The sequence below is a fragment of the Lissotriton vulgaris genome, chromosome 2_1 (assembly GCF_964263255.1).
Source record: "Lissotriton vulgaris chromosome 2_1, aLisVul1.2, whole genome shotgun sequence".
NCBI lineage: Eukaryota > Metazoa > Chordata > Amphibia > Caudata > Salamandridae > Lissotriton > Lissotriton vulgaris.
The window spans coordinates 409,280,661-409,301,693 of NC_141687.1; the positions used below are offsets into that span (position 1 = coordinate 409,280,661).

Sequence of the window (21,033 nt, forward strand, 5' to 3'; positions counted from 1 at the left end):
GTATTTGAACATGCGGTTTGGAGCTTTTTAAACAATCCCTTAGTCTTGTGCTGTCCAATTTGGCCCAGGCTCGATAGAACGTTTTCATGGCTGGTTGTGAAGGATACGTGCCCCTGCATTATGCAGGTGGGAAGAGAACACCTTATGGTTAGACCATAACACCTCATCAACAACATCCACAGTGATTAAACCTGCAGTGGCCTAGATGTGATCAAATATATGCCCTGCCTGGTGGGTTGGCTGTGGGGCAAACTGTTGCAGCCCCAACACTGAGCAGATATTGGCGTTCTAGAAAGTGTTAGTATCCAGAATATTATCGTAAGGAATGTTTAAAATCCCACAATATTACTAGAGACTCAAGTCTTCAGAAAGGTGGTGACTATCTCTTGAAATTAGCTAATGAAGCTCTTTGCAGGATCTGGTGGTCTGTAAATTATTAGGAGTTATTGTTAATAATATAGCAATTAGGTATGGCCAAGCAAGCTGGCTGACAGGATGCGTCCTTGACGAGCCCCTCACATCCCTGTCAATATCCTGCATCATCCTGCCATAGTCCACCTTGCAGCTTATAGTTTCCTGACGTGGCCCATTCAGCCCCTGTAAGAGATCAGAACTGGGGACTCATTTCCTGGAGTGCAGACTGGGCCTACCTGGACGGAGCACATTGCAGGCTTGGATTGCTAACCCCTAGCACCCAACATTCCTAAGAGGAGGGCCTTGCTGGTGCCCTGGTCCTGGGGAGCCAACCCGGCTGCTCTTGGGGTTGGTGGAGGAGATGCGAGGAGGCAACCAATTCCTCGACTCCTGCTGGGCTTATGGAAGGTGATGGGGTGAGGGAACATGAAATCCTTCCTGGAGGTTCAGAGACAGCTGAAAGCTAGGGGCCTGAAATACATGCTATTGCACCTGGCCAGACTGAGAGTGATCTCTATAGTCCTGAGGACATTTGAAGATGGATCAAAATGGGAGATAAAGTTCCGGGTGATGTGAAAGGCTCCTGGAGAAGTCAGCCGAGAGTTCAGGGGATGTCGCAACACTGGTGGGATACCCAGGATCCCAACAGATGGAACAACTTGTGCTCCACAGTAGGACTTGGCACATCAAGAGTGGTTATACAAAGTAATGGCACCGTGGCAATAGACTCTCCTCCAGTTGAGACGGAGGAGGCAACGGGGCTAGAGACATAATGGATGTCAGCGCTGGGCGGGTCTGGAGAGTGAGAAAATGAACCAGGACTGCCTTTAGACTTCTCGTCCAATTGTTGTGCCTACTGCGACTGGGATTCAACTGATGATTCAGCACTCAGCTGCCAGTGGTGGGAATCTGTGGGATGGGCACCTTACCCTTGCTGTAATACTGATCTCTTTTTTCCAGAGGGAGGAGGAGCCTTCTGTTCTTTAGACTACTGATAACAGATGGATGCCCAGGGATCAGATAGGTCGATCTTATTGTATGTAATATATACACTCCTGAAAATGTTTTCCGAAGATGGGAGCTCACTGCCACATTTGGTGGTAGTCTTTATTTATTCCTTTACATGTAGGGGTTACGCTGCCGGTCCTTGCAGCTTCATATTAATGGGCGAGCATGACTGGGAGCACTCTTAGATGTCATGCATTATTTGGACCTCTTGGACAGCTGGAGGGCACTCCATCTGTAAACATAGCTTACACTTGCCATTCCTAAACTAACAATACATATAACTGCTTGGATCACATTCTAGTGACAGGTCTCCCATGCACCTCTTATCTGACCATGCTCCAATGCTACTACATTTTATATGGCGGAGGTACACATGGTAGGAGGGATTGGCCTTTGTCCCTGGAGGTTCTTACAGATGCTGCATGTCGGTCCTCACTGGCAGGTACACTGACAGATTATATGGAACATGATTGGGATATGACACCCAGCAGAGTGAACAAGTTGGAGGCCATTGTAGGCGTGAACAGTTAGAGCGAGGAATGTTGCATTGTGAAAAGCAACTAGCAGAATACCAGGAGGAGGAACCTGACATGGTAGGACCCAGACATTGGTTTGCAGAGATGCAGCAGATACAGCATGAGCTTTGGGGCGCGTTGGAGAAATATACGTTTACAGAATAGCGACTGCACTTACATAGGGAGGGGGACACATTAGGGAAACTCTTGGCATGGATACTTTGATGCGAGCAGAAAATGCCACTTATTTTGCACATTTGGGATCGAGTGGGACGGCTGCTCATGACCTGTCGGGCCGAGTGGTGCTCCCCAGGTTTGGGGTGGTGAGTGCACAGGAGTTGGACGCTGACTTAACATTGGAAGAATTGAGGGGCGCCTTGCAAGAACTTAATAGATCAAAAGAGCCAGGTTGTGTGGGTTTTTCCAGTTGAATGTTACCAAACTTACTTTGCTACGCTGTTGGAGCCCATATTAGAGATATTTCAGGTAGCGCACGCTAGGATGATTCCCCACCACACAATTCAGGAGGGTGTTATATGTCTCTTACTCAAGCCTGGGGGTGACACAGTGGACCCCTCTTCATGCAAACATCTCACCATGACCAATTCTGATATTAAGGTACTTTGCAAGCTCTTAGCAGCCAGGATCCGGTGCCTTACATAAGATCTAGTACATTACAACTAATGCAGCTTAATTCTGGGTCAGAGTACGGCTTCCAATATATGTCAGCTGTCCCTTGTGCTGTATGAAGTTGTTGATGAAGAACCGGAAGTGGCACTGGTGGCCATCGACCAGGAAAACGCCTTTGATATTGCGGACTGTGCTTACTTACTGGCTGTGCTGAATGCACTAGGCTTTGGACTCTGCTTCCTTGAATGGGAGAGATTGTTGTACACAGAACCACTGGCCTGGTTAGGGTGGGAAACACGATTTGAGATAGCTGGGCAGAGCTGCCCACTCTCGCCATTGCCTTTTGCCTTGGAGCCTAAGGTAGTTTTGTGGTGTCAGGTGATGAGAGACTAAGGATTCCGGTGGAAAACACTGTACAAGTCCTATCGATATATGCGGATGATGCCCCTGTACATGTTCACTTACCCAGGGAAGTGGTACCTATTTTGATGCGTCATATGGCAAAATTTGGAGAGGTCTTAGGCCTTCAGGTCAAACATCACATGATACTTTTGTTTCCCTAAGGGGGATTAGTGGATGTCCCAAGAGTGCGCCTGCCATAGCTTGGTTTCTGATGGGAGACAGACAGCTGCAGGTACTTGGGAGTTATGGTGGCTCATGCTGCGGCACAGCATATTAAATAAAATAGAGAGAGCACTGAAGGGTCTCCATGGGTCAGTGCAGTTCTGGAACATGCTTCCCCTCTCTCTGGGTATGGTGCCAATAGCCACGATAGTTTTCATCCCTCGATGCCTCTATTCAGTACAAAACTATTTGTGCCCCATCAATAAGGTTTTTTATAAACAATTAGACAGCTTGTTGACTTCCTTGGTGTGGGTAGGTCATCATATCAGAGTGAACCTAACAGTCCTAAAGAGAGTTCTGAAAGATGAGGGATTAGCATTACCAATCATGCAACATTATTACTTTGCAGCTATTTTACAATATGTGGCGAAATGGCTTCCAGACCCAGGGGTAGATTAACTAGGAACTAACGCATCTGCATAGATGGGTCAGTTTCCTTGCATCAGCGCTGAATCTCCTTGTTGTAAAGAAATCCATTAGACACAATAAATATAATTAATTAATATATCTTTAATGGAGCTTGTAAATCAGCTTCCATATCTGTCCCTTTTACATCTCACATTATGATGTCATTTATACATCATTACACTTGTGTCACTATAGATGCGCTGTATTTACAATACAGTGCTCCATGGCTCAAGGATTAACAGATGCGTCAGAAATTCTGACGCATCTGTTGGCACAAAAGTGACGCATTGCTGGAGTTGATCGTGAAAGTGACGGAACTCCAGCAATGCACCACAACAGATGGGTGAGGCCCATTCAAAAACCCTGTGTCATTCCTTACGCCTGGTCTGACAGGCGTAAAAATGTTCGCGCAGTGAAGGCATAGAGTGACGCAGTGACATCTTGTAGATTTAATTGCAACAGTTCTACTTGACTTTTTGCATGGGAACGCCCACCCTGCATACATTATACCTGTCGCAGGTATAATGTAACGCAGGGCTTTACAACGTGACGCATCTCCCTAGATGTGCCATGTTGTAAACATGGCACATTTTCTACGCTGCATCACAGAAGTGACATAACAGCGGCACAAAAGTGTCGCAAGGGGCTTGTCAATCTGCCCCCCAGAGAATTAGAAAAAACTTTTAATGAAGGGCATTACCAGCAACATGACACTGGCGCAGCTCCTTATGAGTGGAGGGCATGCAGACTAACCAGTTCCCTATCTGGTAAGACAGATGGTGGCATTTTGGGAGAGGGTGGTCAATAAAGTGATCCGTAAACCCCCTTTTTACCGAGAACTGAGACCTGAGAATTGGCTCTTTTTTTGTTTAAAGACACAGACATGCCCATAGAGCAGTGGAGGGGTGGGGATTGCTTACTAGCTGGCGATCTGTACTTTGAGGAGGTCTCTATCAACATCCAAGAAGCCCACACATTTCAGGTAGGGGCTGGCCAGTTCCTACAATATGCAAAACTAAACAATACTGCGAGGGAGTGTGGTGTACATTCCCAGCGGCTCCAGCACTGTGACAGGTGTTGGGTGAGCTCCTTAGGTGTGGTGATGGTAGACACTCGATAATGCTTTTATATGGGGCCATCAGAGGAGAGTTCTCTAAGTCATCAGTATGTGCTCGTCAGTGAAGGGAGACAGAACTAGCGGACACTTACTCGGATGTGGACTGGGCGTTAGTTTGTAAGGTATCATGCAACAGTAGATTCAAACTAATACATTTCAATTACTTTTACTGTACATACATTACTCTATATGCGCTCAGTAAAATGTACCCAGCTAGAGTAGCTAAATGTCCCAGATGTGGGGAGGAATGGGCCACTTTTTTGCATTTAGCCTGGTTCTGTGGGGAAGTCATGGCATATTGGAGAGTGATGGTAACGCGGCTTGAGGTAGCTACAGTGCATCAGCTGCCGGTACCTGTTTCATTGTTATAAAACAGGGGGTGACCCAATTAAGTCAAAGGACCTGGGTAGCAAGTATTATAGTGAACAAGTGGTCCTTGACATAGATTCAACATATAACAAAATTCATGAATTCTAATTCAATTATTTTTTGCTCAGCTGTAGAATCAATCTATATAGTTGGAGGAATAAGTACATAAGCCGAAAATAACAAGCTTATACATAAAGAGTTACCCGACACTCAAAAATTCAATTGAATCCAACTGTTTCATGGCATGGTGGCACAGCCAAAGGACAGTAAAATGCCCAATAAGTTCTTACAGCTTGCTCTCCTTTTGGCAAAAAGAAGGGTGGCCAAAGGCTGGATGAGAGTTTGGGCACCTCAAGTTGGTCTCAGGGTTAGGGATGTCCTGGAATGGTCGATAGGTGAACAACAACACATTAGGCTGACTAGAGATGATGAAAAACTCAGGATGACATTGCAACTTAGGTATTGGTGCTGGAACAGTATCAAATGTATAATGGATATGATGGCTCTGATTCAGATGTGGACAATGGTGCAGATGAGGGGGAATGAAGCAAACGTGACTGTTGAGCCTGGGAAGGATTCAGATTGTTCAGTTGGTGCCCATCATGGGTCGCTTGTGCAGGACTCTTAGAGGACTTCTCCGAGTACTGAATTCATGCTTCCTCCTGTATTTGTATTTACATGATCCTGTGTTATATCATGCCATGGGTTACTTGTTTGCGTTAGTTTTATTTCGCTTGTTTCACCTTATCTTCCTGTCTTGTAGCCCTGGAAAATCTATAAATAAAGGTGTTAAAAACAATTATATAGCAATTGATTCCGCATCTTGCACATATGGTACAAGCCAAGGGGAGCACGCACATTTCTCTTTGCAGATAAAGGCTACTCCTCCCCCTACCTGTCTGGCCAGTTCACATTGTGCATAACATAACCAGACAGTACTTTAAAAGCTCCTTTAGGGCCAGAATCCTACCTGATCCGGGTTTCTATAACAGTCAATATAACTTGTTATCTTCTAGAAGCATGCATATATGCAGTAACATTTACCTTACATTAATTAGAGCACACTCAATGTCATGCAGAGAGTTGGGGGTATATTCACAAGGACATAACTCCGATTTATCCCAACCTTACTGCAGCAAAAGCGGAGATAGATATAACACACCTTTCACAAGCTGGTGCAAACTGCGGACATCGCCAGTATTCCCGCGATAACTGCCCCAAAATTTACCTCCACGGTGGACACCACCAACTAACCCTAATGAGATGCAGAGTAGGCGTTCCCGTGCCAAAACACACAAAAAAACCACAACACCACTTTCACAACAAGATGCCAGATCCGCGATGCAAACCAAAAACAGGCGATAAGCTGCGGTAGCAGCAGGGATTTAACACCTGCCCGGACTTGGTGTAAAGTCGGACCACAGCCTGAACCACAAAAGGTAGCCAAGCCCAGAGCCACACATGAAGGACAACAGATGCCATGGAGCCAATGATCGTGTAGTTCAGAGCCCCAAGAGGACCACAACATCCACCGCCACCACCCTCCAAAAACCCCTCTCACCGGCGACCCCCCCCTAACACAGATATGCCACATCAACTACACTCAAACATGTACCAAATAATCTGCATGATGTGACACAATCACATCTGGTGACATGCATGTGTCGTCACAAAAATTAGCAGCACACATTCACTTACGAAGCAACAATTGAGCATTTATTAAAATAAACACTGAACAGAAATGAAGATACATGGCGGCTCCCCTCAGGACAATCTGTATGCCACAGACTGCAAGACAAAAATAAAGATGAGAGTGGGTGCCCTGCGCACATCAAGGGACAGAGAGAGAGAGCGTAGGAGAGGGAGAGGAAGAGAGGGAGAGAGAGGGAGATAGAGAGAAGAAGAAGAGGGGAGAGAGAGAGAGTAGAAGAGAGAGAGAGAGAGAGAGACAAGAAGAGAGGGGGAGAGAGAGAGAGAAGAGGGGGAGAGAGAGAGCAGAAGAGAGAGAGAGACAAGAAGAGAGGGGGAGAGAGAGAGAGAAGAGGGGAGAGAGAGAGAGAGTAGAAGAGAGAGAGAGAAAGAGAGACAAGAAGAGGGGGGGGAGAGAGAGAGAGCGCCGCCCCGTGCACCCAGGCCACACTGCTCACCTGCTGCCACCGGTGGGTCTCCAACCACGTGCCGGTATGTAGTGCAGTTCACCAGGTCCCACATCTGAGAAAAGCCCGTCATCTGGAACAGAGTCCAGATACATGAATGGCACAGTACAACCAATTGCACAAGACATCATCACCTGCCCACCCCAGTGCACCCAGGCAGAGGAACCCCAGCCCCTCTCACCACCCATCGGAACATGCCCGCCCTGCGAACCCAGGCAGAGACACCCTAGCCCCTCCCGCCGCCCATCAGAACATGCCCGCCCCTGTGCACCAAGGCCTCACTGCTCACCTTCTGCCACCGGCGTCTGTAAAGATGTCCCACCACGGCCACTGCAAGCCTCAAGCCCGGGGCCCGCGGATATGGCAACCTCCAAATCACGCAGCCCCACTCCGCAGGCCACCAGGTCCCACATTTTGTACTGGGTCTTGATTACGCCATGGCAGAGGACATGCCAGTGCACAGGGCATCAGCGCAGGCTGCACACTCGCTCAGACCAATAGGTACCAATGACTCTATGTTCCCAGATGCGACGCCATGTGGCAGTAGGCCCACGCTGTAGGCCCACGCTGCCCGTTGGCTCTGGCCAACATTGCAGTCCAGCAGGGCACACACATGATGCTGAGTCTTGAGTCCTCAATGGCGGAGACCACATCAGTGCACATGTCATCATCGCAGGCTGCACACCTGCTCAGCTAGTCCAGTGCCACTAACCCTGTGCAACACAAGTCAGCACCACGGCAAGCCTGTGACGGCCGCAAGTCCTAGGGTGCCACTAACCCTGTGCAACCTAAGTCAGCACCACATGGTGGCAGGCACATGACGGCCGCAAGGCCTCGGGTGCCACTAACCCTGTGCGCAACATCTTATGGGCCCTTTATGATTGAGCAACCTGGAGCGTCCGTCATCCAGTCGCCACTGGCAGAGGGGAATATGACATCATCGGCCCCTTATATTTACGTGGTCACTTGGCTGTGACGCCTGTGCCGGATGGGTGTGGTGTATGTGCAAACCTGCCCTCAAGGAATGGCTGTGACATGCTGACAACTAGGCCAGTGACCTGCACAACACCAGCGTGAACGCATGTGAAAGGTAGCTATGTGGGCCCCCCCACCCCCAGAGGGTGAGCGGAGTGGTCTGGCATGGAGTACAACATGCCAGCGCAGGGCCTGCAACAATGACTCAGGAGCTCTGGGCATGGTTCAGTTCATGTCCGGACCAGAAAGTGACTAATGTGTGTGTCCCTGTTGCAGTGTCCATGGCACATGGTTCAAAAAGGCAAGGTAGCACACTGTGACTGTTATAGTAATTTTTCCCACTTGCCATGTGTGTGTTGCAGGCCTGGCACAGATTATTGCTCATTTCCTCACTGCGCTTTGGCCCATCACGTTTTTTCCGCGTTGGGGTTTGTGTTTTTATTACCGTCGCAGTGGTTGTATCGTGGACATTGACCACGTTTTTACCAGACCTTTGCATGGTACCGCGGTGTTGTGAATTCTACGTTAATACAGGGTTATTTTCCCGCGATTGGCTGCAATCTGTAAAGGTGCGTTAGCATTTTTGGTGATATTTAGCACACATTCTGGTGAATATACCCCTTGGTTAAATGTTAAATGTTAAAAGATTTCTAAAGCGCATGGCTGCCCGAAAGCGTCCCAGCGCTGACAGAAAATCAGGCGAGAACAGGAGGGGGAAGTTACTAGAACAGCCAAGTCTTTAGAAGTTTCCGGAAAGGCAGGAGATTGGGTTGGGCACGGTGGTCAGGAGGGAGTGTGTTCCACAGATTGGAAGCGTTATAAGAGAAACGCCTGCCTCTGAAGCGCGACCTCTTGATCCTGGATGGCAAGGTTAGGTGGGTATTATTATTATTATTATTATTATGTTTCTTATATAGCGCCTGAATCGACCCCCGAAGGGGTATCTCCGCGCTTGCCTTGGGAACCCGTCCTGGCTTTTCCCTGTGAGATAGCCCCTACAGGGCATCCCCAAGGTGAAAGCCAGGCATCCCGGGTTCTGGAGGTTGTATAGGGAACGATGAGGTCTTTAAGGATGGGGGGGGGCTTTGCCATGGAGAATTTCATGGGTTAGGCAGAGGGCCTTGAACTGCACTCTTTGCAAGACGGGCAGCCAGTGCAGTGCTCTAATGGCCGGTTTGGCCGTGCAACGATTCTTGGTGTCAGTAAGAATCCGGGCAGCAGCATTTTGCACTACCTGGAGCTTTGTTGTCACTTTCTTCGGTGTGCCAAGATACAGGGCATTTCCGTAGTCCAGTCTGGACAGAATGAGGCCCTGTATAAGGAGGTTTCTTGACTGAAAGGGGAGCAGCGGGAGAATCTTGCGGGCGGTGCGCAAGAGACCAAAGCAGACTCCTGCCGTTTTCCTTGCTTGGGTGTTCAAGGTGAGATTTTGATCAAGCCAAATCCCAAGGCTTTTGATGTATGATTTGGGGGTTGGAGGCAGGCCCATACACGGGGGCCACAAGTATTCCGGACGGAAGTGAGACTGATTACCCATCACCAGTATCTCTGTATTATCGCTGTTGAGTTTCAAATGGGACCTATCCATCCAGCTGACTATATCCCCCAGACAGGAGTACAAATTGATGGTAGGATTTTCCTGCTGACTGAGAGAGACAACCAGCTCGGTGTCAGAAGTTTAATTCCGTGGGGGGTGACAATTTTTTCGAGAGGAGACATGTATACGTTGAAGAGCGTCAGGCTCAACGAAGAGCCCTGCGCACTCCGCAGCGTATAGGGGTCTCCTTGGGAATGTATTCACCCTCGGCCACCTGGAAAGAGCGGCAGTGAAGAAAAGATTTTAACCACGACAAGGCAGACCCTGAAATACCAAGGTCTCTGAGTCGCTGAGCCAGGATCTGGTGGTTGACGGTGTCGAAGGCCGCACTAAGATCCAGGAGGATCACTGCCACTGATCCTCCTGCATCAATGATCTTCCTAGCTTCTTCCACAACCGCCACCATCGCTGTTTCAGTACCCTGGCCCGGGCGAAAACCTGTTTGTGAAGGTTTGAGCAGTTCATTGGATTCCAGGTAATTGGACAGCTGGCCGTTAATATATTTTTCAGCCATCTTGCTGATGCATGGAAGGAGGGAGATCGGCCTGAAGTTAGCCAGGCTTTGGGGGTCAAGGTTGGGTTTTTTGAGTAAGGCCCTGACCACCGCCTTCGTCCAGCTGGGGGGTACCGTTCCGTCTGCTAGTGAGGCATTGATCAAGTTCGCCATTGAAGCAAGAATGGTGGGTGCTACCTGTTTTAAGTTCTTGACTGGGGCTGGGTCACGCAGAGAGCCACTCTTAAGTGATTGGAGGATGGGAGATAGGATGTCCTCGCTGATGGGGGTGAACGTGTCTAGTCCTGTATTCAGGTTCTGGGCCTGCATCAGACAGGGGGTTTGCGGGTCCGCAGGGGTGAGAGGGGGGAGTTGGTGGAGGATGTTTTGAATTTTTTGATCAAAGTAGGTGGCTAACTCGTTACAATGATTGTCAGAGAGATCATTCGTGCATGTATGTTCCGGGTTTTTAGGAGTTTTTTTACAATTAGATAGGTTTCTCTGGACGAGCAGGATGCAGTACTAATTCTTTCATTGAAGAAGGCTGCTTGCGCAATTTTTAGAGCTTTTTTATAGTTGAGGATAACCAGGTTATAGTCCCTCTTACTGTTAGGGTCAAAATCTTTCCTCCACACTCTTTCAGACCTCCTACAGAGTTTTTTCAGGAGGCGGACCTCGTGTAAAAACCATGGAGAGGTAGGTTTTTTCCGGGGTTTCAAATACAGTTTTTTGGGGAGGACAGTATCAAGGGAGTTTACATTCCAGGAAGAAAACTCGGCATCTGCTGTTGCGGGGTCGGTTTCATACTTAGGCCTAGAACACTCCAGGACCTGCTTCCATTTGCCAATATCTAGTTTGGCCCAGGGGCGAGAGAGTCTACCCGTAGCTTGGTTGAGAGGTGGAGTGGTCGAGATCCTCCAGCTAAAGGGGATAAGCAGGTGGTCAGACCAAGGCAATGGAATGGGTGCTCTCACTTTGAGGTCATGAATGTTGTAGAAGATGGGATCGAGCAAGTGCCCAAGGGTATGCGTGGGTTGATCATTCTGGTCTTGATTTGTTCCAAGGAGTCATGGGAGGAGACCTCCTTATACTTTGTAGGCTGTTTCCCTGTTTCAGTGACTGACGCTAATTTAGATTTACTTACACCTTCACCTAACATGAAGGGCTAAAAGCATTGTAAGGCGGGGCCAAAAATTCAAAGAACTGCAGGACAAACAGCACTAGGTGGAGAAAACCTTACACATAGTAAGAACTCACAATGAAATGTTGTTGATGCACCACTGAAGCAAATTGGGCAGCATGCTGGCCCCTGTACCTGGAGCAGGCACAGACAAGCACAGATGGGCTTGCATTGGTAGCCCGGCCTCCACATGGTGTCAGGAGAAAAGAGAAACACTAGAGCATGCAGAACGAAAACGGACGATCTGATGTGGGATGCCAGGAAGGAGGAAAAATTACAGTCTCAAGATAATAGAGCAGCAGACAAAAACTATAATACTCCAGCACAGAGTTACAATTAAACACTGGCCACCTCCTTCAGCAGGCTACTCCAAAAAGTCCTGTAAAACAAATAAGTGAGGTACTAGCCCATAATGCGAAAAGACACTACTGTGCGAAAATGCTATTGAAGCCAGAACACAAACAAATGCATACAAATTCTTACCGTTAGAACAATATAAACAAAAAATATACAGGGTTTAAAAGCTCTTTGAAACATATATACCTATACTATATATACCTAGCATTTTCTTTTAAATATTAACATTAGGTGGTTGGAAGTACATCAAAAAGCAGTTACTTTTGCTTCGACATCTTATTGAACTGTTTGTGGCCCAAAAATTCTTACCCTTTCTGTCTGTGGATCACTTGCATATATACAAGAAACATGATGGGGCCGATTTACAAGCCCCTTGCACCGCCGGTGCATCACGTTGCGTGATGCACCAGTGGCACTGCCTGCTGAGTGATACTTTACATGTTAGGGGCGTGACATGGGTGTTGCTGTGGGAGCACCCACGCAACACCCATGTCCACTAATGCATTTCCAGATTTACGAGAAATCATAAATCTGGAATTGCGTCAGAATTCTACGCCACTCTAGGGGTGGCATAGCGAGATGCAACTAGGAGAAATGTTTTCATTTCTCCTCGTTTTTTCTTTTTTCAATACGTGCTATTCTACAGCACAGATTGGAGAGGAAATCACCTCAATTGATTGTTTTTGTGCAGTAAGTTGCCCCTTCCTGCACAAAAACAATCTCCCCACAACGCAGGCACCCTTGCACCTTGGTGCAAGGGTGCCTGTGCCCACGCACCGCAGCAGTTTGTGCGCCAGCGCAGGGAGAAGCACAGAGATGCAACATATTGTTGTAAATATGTCACATCCCTGTGCTTCGAAACTAATGTAGCTCGGCGCAGCAAAATGAATTGCGGCACTGCGCTGGGTTAGTTTCTTCTAGATCTGCCCCTATGTGTTTTATGGGCTGTGCCCGAAATCAATGAATATATATATATATATATATATATATATATATATATATATATATATATATATATATATACTGGAGACTACCATAAATTTATATTGGTTTGAAATTTCTTATTCCAACAGTTTAGAACTCCATAGAAAAGGTATGGGATGAAAAATAATGATTTATCTTTAGTTTTGTACTTGACAGTAATTTTGCGCCTTTTTCTCTTTCAGAAGACCTACTTTACCCGACGCCGGCACCCTCCGCTTGGATCATGCACACACTTGTTGGGGTTTTAGCTGCTTACATCATAGTAGTGACAGTAGCTTTATTTTACTGCTGGGTAAGAGGCCTCCCTTTTCTTTTATATGCTCTCAAGTATCCGTAGAATACCTGGGTGGACCTGAAACAACCTGTCCTTCCATTAAATTATAATAGTTGAATGCCCCTTTGTGTCATTTCTTGTACATTGTTCCTGATCTTAATCCTGGTTTTTGGCTCCTCAGAACAACACATTGATTCTTTAGAAGCTGTCATGATTAACAGCGTGCCTCCTTACTCCAGCCTGGTTGTATTTTTGCTCCTAGCTGACGGGCTCTGAGATCCTCATTTTAAGGGCCCAACCCCCTTTCACCATCCCTTCGCCCCTTTCAGTGCCTGCTAATCATATTTTCTATCCATTGCATATCAATTGAACTTTCAGGCTGGGCCAGCATTGAACAAAATGACGGCTTTGAAGCATTGAGCAGTTAAAAAATGTGCTGATGCCCACCTTCATCCTCCCTTCCTAGAAGGGCCGGACTGGGAACCACAACCGGCCCTGGCAAAGTGCTCGGCCGGCACCCCCTCCCCACTCGGGGGGGTTGGAGGTGCAGTCGAGCTGTTTGCCGGGGCCAGTTTTCGGCCGATTTTGGTACAGGGCTGATTTTGCAGTAATGCTGCAAAAACGGCCCTGTAACAAAAACGACCCCTAGGGCCCCAAAACCGGCCCCCACACACGTGGCGCACCGGGGATTGCCCGGTGCCCGCAATGGCCAGTCCGGCCCTGCTTTCTAGTTCGCCAATTACCTGGACACCCTGCATCCTTTCTTCTTACCACGGCCTAGCCCTTAGGTTTGGCAGTAGTCAAATACTTCTGTGACCAATGATGAGGACAGGGCCATGTCTGGCTCTTACAACATAGTTTCTTCTTCTTCATACTAATTGGATTGGACTTGTTGCTTGGGCTGCTTCATTCTCTTGTTCAACAGACCTTTGTCTCAGAACCAATGCCTAGAGTTTTACCCAGAAAAGTTTTTTACATACTTTTTATTTTAATCCTTCCTCTCTTTCTTACCATCTTCACGAAAGACTACAAAAAAATCAATCAACAGCTTTGAGCTGGGCAGTTTCATGCCATGTAATATTGTGCCACATAAAGTGAACTCCAGCTATCTGTAATCGATTCACAAGGTAACATGCCATACCATCATGCATGTTTTGAGCAGAAGAGACAGGCATCACTTCCCATATGAGCAACATGATTTAGCACACTATCCTCCTGTACATTATATCTCATGTTCCACATGCTAAGGGACCCCCACACACACACATATATTTGCCTCATCGTCCCTCCCATGGGTCATGTCCTGGTAGTGCAGATTGCTTTAGAACCACAGGGAAGGGATAGCCATCAATCACACCCTGAAGAAGCAAAACAAGGCTAATATGCTAATCTTCCAAAGAACAAGCATTTCTCACTCTAAACACACCACAAAAACAATTTGTAAAAAAGAGATTGATCAAGAAGTTCCTCACATGCAAAAACCATAAGGTATTGGTTGCAAAAGACTATATAGAACATTACTAGTTGAACAATCAGTACATCAAGTTGGTATAAATACATAAATAATCAGTACATACTAAACCTGAAATAAACCTTTTTCCTAGCTAAACCTGACTCTAGCAAAACATTTTGCCAACAGTAACACCTTTATGGAGCCTTACCCCTACCACCAACCTTAAGCTTTAAACAAAGCCAAACTTTGAGCCTACCTATGCATCCTGCTCTTGTCCTCAACCTAATCCTAAATCTGACCGTATGCCTAACCCTAATCCTAAGGCTAGCCATTGGCCTAGCCCTGAGGATTTCCTCTACCATAAAATTAGGACATACCCTACCCCTTATCCAAACCCAATTCCTGACCCTAAACTTGGGTCTACCCCATCCATACACACCCCCTTGCTGGAAATCCACCCTAACCCATTTCCTCATCCACTTACTCCAGCCCTTCCCTGACAATGTATTTTCATGAAGATTTAATGGATTAGATATGGTAATAGCTATCAATTTAGTGGTGTCTCAGCAACGAGTTGCAGACGCAGTGGATTCCACATAGAGAATGTGCACCATGTAAATAGAGCCATGTTTTCTCATTCATTAATGTTGCACTTATTTAATTTTCTTGCTTGTAACACTTCATAACCATTTGTCTACGTGTTTTTATCTTTAGCGGAAGAGCAAGATTTGCAAAACCCTTCAGAGCGATTACATGAACATGAACCCTCGACGAGTCAACAATAAGGCATACCAGCCTTATGTGCCAACTCGAGCCGACAGGTTACGTTGACTTCTGCCTGCTAACATTAGACACCTGCGCTACCCCAAGCCAGACATTTATCAGAATACAAAGATGTCAATATGCCTGACTGACACAGAGGTGACCAATGGCAATCGGACATGGGGATTACTTAATAATTGAGTGATTGTGCTGCAGTTATCATTGGTGTTCTCTATGATTTGGATCGTTGGCGTGCTTTTTTACACCAAGAATCAAGTGTTATCTAAAAGTAGATGCCGTCACCCAGCTGTTTTGTGGACAACAAGAAATTGATTTTTTGTTTAGTTGAGCGAATGTCTCCTCCATTCCAATAATCGATTAAATCTCAGGTGCATAAGCATTGCTATCATTCAATGACAAAACTCAGAAATCTATGGTCACCAAATCCAAACTGTCCTCACACTGGTTAGAGCTGGTACTCAACAAAGAAAAGGCATAAATGCATTAGGTGAGAGAGCAATCCTCACCCCTTGCTTCAACACAGCTGATCGCTCTGCAACTGATGCGGGATATATAGAGTCAACAACATTTCTGGGATTCTGGTCACAAACATGATGCAGGAGCTGTCTCTGATTTTATGGAGATATCTAGAGGTAGCTAAGCCTACGTTTTTGATTTATAAATAGAAAGTGTAGGCCCGTCAACATCAATAATCCCCCACCTGCCCAATTTTTGTCGTCTTTTCCCCTGATGAGGCAAAGAGACCTACCAAAAAATAGCAAAGAACCACATATAACCTACTGCAAGAACCAACGACTGGTATGAATCCTCTGAGTGTTCATACTATGTCTTCTTGGACATGTGGCTTCGCAGCCAAGGCCAGACTTTCTCTATGTTAAGACAGGACTTGCTGTTTTTGGAGTACATTCCTGTGTCTTGTAATAGATCACACCCTGTGCTGAGGGTTTCTGTTGAGATAGTGCTGACTCTTTCCTGAGACTGTGAATGCTGTTACCCCTGCTCCTCCCCCTCCACTCTGCTTTTCCTGTACCCTTTATTTCCATTGTTTCTTTGTTGTATATGTTCCAATGCACACCTATGTATTTAATGAAACTCAGCATCTGTACCCATGCCTAGAATACAATAGTTGTAGCAAAATATTATATGAACTGATTTTTCTTCATGATGTTTGTTCTGAGAAGTTATGTTGTAGTCAGTTGCACAGGGCTTTTTAAAGAGTCAATAAACTCATACTTGTAACAATGATAGTGTGTAAATAACTTATCAGATCCAATAAAACAGTGACCCGTTAACAATATATTTACTCATTATATACTTTGCCATGAGTCGAAGGAAACTCTTACTGGTGGAGTTTAAGCCTTTAGGTCAAGGAGGTGGAGGTACTGAATGGAAAGGGTGCACAGAAAGGGAAATTTTCCTTTCTTAAGAAGACCCCTCACTCACCAACCTAGTTGGTGACATGCTTCATTATTGGGGTCCCACCGGAATAGCCGAATGCTATCTGGGTGTGCTTTGACACCTGATTACAGCTGAGCTGGTTGTTTTTTGTGGTGCAAGTGAGTGTCAATAGTGGTTTAAAAATTGGCCAGATATAACTCCTTAAAAGTTTTATTCTGGAGCAACTGGACATTATTAAAAATTGTTGGTAAGATGCCGTTCTTGGTTAGATTGACCTTCAGTACCTTAATAGGTGAGAAAAAGTGAATACAAAATGGTCTACATGATTCAACCTGATGGCGATAATACCAGGTTTTCGTCAGGACCAGTGAACGTGACCCGGGCAGTATGAACTCGCTAAGGCGTACCCTACCCTTGGTCACTGCAACATAACCATGTAGTCACAGTCAGGCGTCCTTTTGTCCAATTGTTGAAAGGAAAAAATCTCAAAAGAAAAACAATCACACGCAAAACAATACGTTGCAGTAATGTGGACTAAGAAAACGTGATACGGGCTCCTTATACTCCCAAACATGTGTATTCGGAAATGAAAATACCTGAGGGATGTCATGTGCCTCATAGAGTGTGAGGTATCCAATGGTGATATTCGCCATTCTCACAATCACTCAATTGGCAAGGTAAGCCGCTTCATGATGAAGTACACACCACTGACAGCATTAATTTAGGTGGGTGTCTATGCACTCAGGTTACTGTGTGAACCCGATAGAGTGCAAATATGCCAAACACACAGTCAAATGTGTCTTGTGTATTTTCATTTCTGAATACACATGTTTGGGAGTATCACATTTTCTTAGTCCACATTACAGCAAAGTATTGTGTTGTGCGTGTGATTATTTGTTTTTCTTTTCACATTTTTTCCTTTCAACAATTGGACGAAAGGATGCCTGACTGTGAGTACATGGTTGGGTTGCAGTCGCGGTCGGTAATGGGAGTACCTGCAGGGCGGTGACGAAGGGAGGGGGAGGGGCAGGGTGGGGGGTAGTAATGTATGGATTACGGAGCTTTATAGGTAAGTAAACATTTAAATAAATAAAACAAATTGTGTTGCCTGCACTGCATCCCATTTGGTGATGCAGTGCACACAACAAAATGTGTTTTATTTATTTATTTAAATGTTTACTTATCTGTAATGCTCCGTAATCCATACATTGCTACCCCCCGTCCTGCACTCCCCCTCCCCACATCACCGCCTTGCAGATACTCCCATTATCAACCGCGGCTGTTGGGTTGCAGTGACGAAGGGTAGGGTACGCCTTAGCGAGTGTATACCGCCCGGGTCACGTTCACTGGTCCTGACGAAAACCTGGTATTAGCGCCATCAGGTTGAAACATGTAGACCATTTTTTTGTCTCTTTTTCTCACCTATTATCTTACCAACAATTTTTAATAGTTTCTAGTTGCTCCAGAATAAATTAAGGAGTTGTACGTGGTCAATTTTTAAATCACTATTGACACTCACTTGCACCTCAAAAATCAACACGGTCCACTGTAATCAGGTATCGAAGCATACCCGGATAGCATTCGACTATTCGGGTGGGACTCCAATGATGAATCATGGCACCAACTAGATTGGTGAGTGAGGGGTCTTCTTAGGAAAAAAAATGTCCCTTTCTGTGCACCCTCTCCCTGTACCTCAGAGACATTGAGTTGTCTCCTGGAAGCGCTCCGCCTACTGTTTGATTGCTCTAGCCAAGGGGACAAGTAGTATTCCCTTTAAACCCTTTCTCTTTCCTGTGTTTTTTGATTGGCACTGAATGGAACCCATCACTGTGTTCTATCACTTGTGACTCCTTCCTTCCCAGTTCCAATTAAGCATGTTGAAACAGAGTTTTGAGCGTGAAATGGCGGACAATGTGCTATTACAGATGGCAGACATGGCTGTCTTTGCTTATATGTACAGTTGATGAGGCTTATCATCTGATTATTTGACTTGCACCATTTGTCATTAAAAGGATGATGCTTGAATACACTTTTCTATTCCAAGACCAACACAGCCTTGATTCTGACATAACCAAGCCGACAAATTGTGCCATTTGTATATTGAGTAGCTAGACCTGTCCTGAGGAAACCCCAGTACCCAATATCAGAACAACCTATTTACAAAGCTAAAAAAACAATTGACCTCTTCTCTTCTCCACAACCTACCTGCCCCTGAAAAATAAGCAAAGCAGCAGCTGTCATCAAGGTCTTCTGCTGGGTCGTTAGACCAACCTGTTCCTGTGCTCCCAAACCAGCATTACCTCCCCAACTAAAGCTCGCTCCCTCCACTGTCTAGAACCAGCAACAACAATTTCCATCCAATATCCTGTGCCATCACGGATAACCAAAAGGACACTTGACCCAACCTTACCTGGGTATATGTATATTCCTCTCAGCTAGTCAATGGAGAACTGTCTCTGAATACTGGACCACAATACCTTTGTGACCCCTAAAATGTTCCTCCTGTGAGTACCTACATCGAAGAGCAGTGACCATCCCCTTATGTTGTGCAATGCTTCACAAAGCCCAATATGCACAATATACAGGATAGGTAAGGGCCTAGCCAGTACTTGAGATTACAGTGTGAAAGGTGCATTTGATTTTTGAAGTGTTGCAAAAACAAGAAGATTGGGCAGTAAGGAAATCTCCCAGGAGTGCTGGAACATGCATTTGTGGTCTGAATTAAAAATATGCCATGTCCCACTGAACATAAAGTCTCCCTGGATCAAGTGAACATCTTGCTTGGACAGGAAGGCCCGGGCCTTATTTGGTGTTTCAAGGCCGCTGAATTAAAAAGGTGACACACACAGGTTAACCGACAAAGAGTACACTCAAGAATGTCCCTCAATATAAATAAAAGAGTAGCATGGTGGATATTTCTAAGTTCTATTTAATTCACTGCAACAAAATGTGGATTGTGTTCCAATGCTTCAAGAACACTTTAAGTGAGGTGTATATATTTCATAAATGTACTGGTTACTCTAATCCTTTTTCAGATAGAGCTTGTTGGAGTCGACACAGATTTCACAAGCTCTGGAAAAAGAAACTATCAGTCAGATTACAGAAATGCCACAAATGCAAGCTTTCGGCAGCACAGTAATTGAGCTTAACATAGACTCAGGCTAATATCCACGAGGATGCTTCAGAGTCACAGTCACGTTTGAGACAGGACCAGGTCAACACTAAGTGAAAACCTTGTTACTAATTTGCCCTGACCATGTTCAGTCGACCCATTAAGCTTCTGTTATGCTACTGGACGTTGAGGTCTGTTTGGTGTGTGTAGGCCTGTACCTTCTGTTTGTATCTAGATGCTTACTCTGCAACAAAGTGTGTATAAAAGCCCCATGGTCTGTGTCCTCAATGTACCACCTCCTGCAACACTTGAGGGTGTTGTATGGATGTGGTCCCACTCATAAGTCATTAATAAACTTGTTATTTGAATTCCAACTTCAGTGCCAATCTCTATTTTGTTGGTCTACGGACCAGTGGACAGAGAAGGGTGATCCTTGCACCGGTGCACTCATTAAAAGGCACATTTCCACAGTTGGCGCCCAATGCAGGGCCTCATTGAGGACGCAGCAGTTTGAAGGAGTGGTCTTGATGGAAGAGTGGAGTTTTACTGAGGAGACGTCCTGCATGAGGAGACTTGTCTTTGCAGCCGAAGTGACTTTTCCGATTTGACCGTCCGGGTGGGGGTTGTGGAAGAAGTTCCTTATAACATTTTTAATAGCTCTATCCTTCCTATTTTGAAAAGAGACACTGATACTAAAAGTTACAGATTCACTATTTATTTACGAGACGTTAACAAAATTGTGGTGCCCAATACCCGGTAGTCTCTGACATTATGACACTTCTAACTATGGTTCCTCCTACTGCAACTACATTAAGGGGCCAATTCCGATTCGGGAAAAACCGCTCCGAATAGCCCTTCGGAGCGTTTTTCCCATATGAATCGTACCCTGCAACGTCCCCCGTAAGTACGACGAAGTACAATTCGTACCAGGAGCTGGACTCCGTACAAATCGTACAGAGACCGTACGAATCAAATCCCCATAGGTATCTCCCTCAGAACCCGCTGTATGAACATCTGTATGGTTCGCGGCTGTTTTTTCTGACCCGGTAAGTACGATTTGTGTCGGGTACGCACCGTACAACCCTTTTTCTACGGGAGCTGAAAACAGCCGTAAAAGCAGAGTTTGCCCTGAAACAGGTACGGAACGCCCCCCGTGTACGGTGCGTACACTCCATGATCGCAGGGG

The 21,033-nt window shown here is 46.0% G+C and overlaps 1 protein-coding gene across 1 annotated transcript in view; it reads left to right on the forward strand.

Annotated features, from left to right (window-relative positions):
- Window positions 1-16,576, forward strand: part of CD28 (CD28 molecule) — a 177,894-nt gene extending 161,318 nt beyond the window's left edge. The window contains exons 3-4 of the mRNA XM_086958562.1: window positions 13,010-13,119; window positions 15,269-16,576. Of these exons, the coding sequence (XP_086814688.1) occupies window positions 13,010-13,119; window positions 15,269-15,385 (227 nt within the window). The 3' untranslated portion in view covers window positions 15,386-16,576. The remainder of the gene's footprint in view (window positions 1-13,009; window positions 13,120-15,268) is intronic.
- The last annotated feature ends 4,457 nt before the right edge of the window (window positions 16,577-21,033 follow it).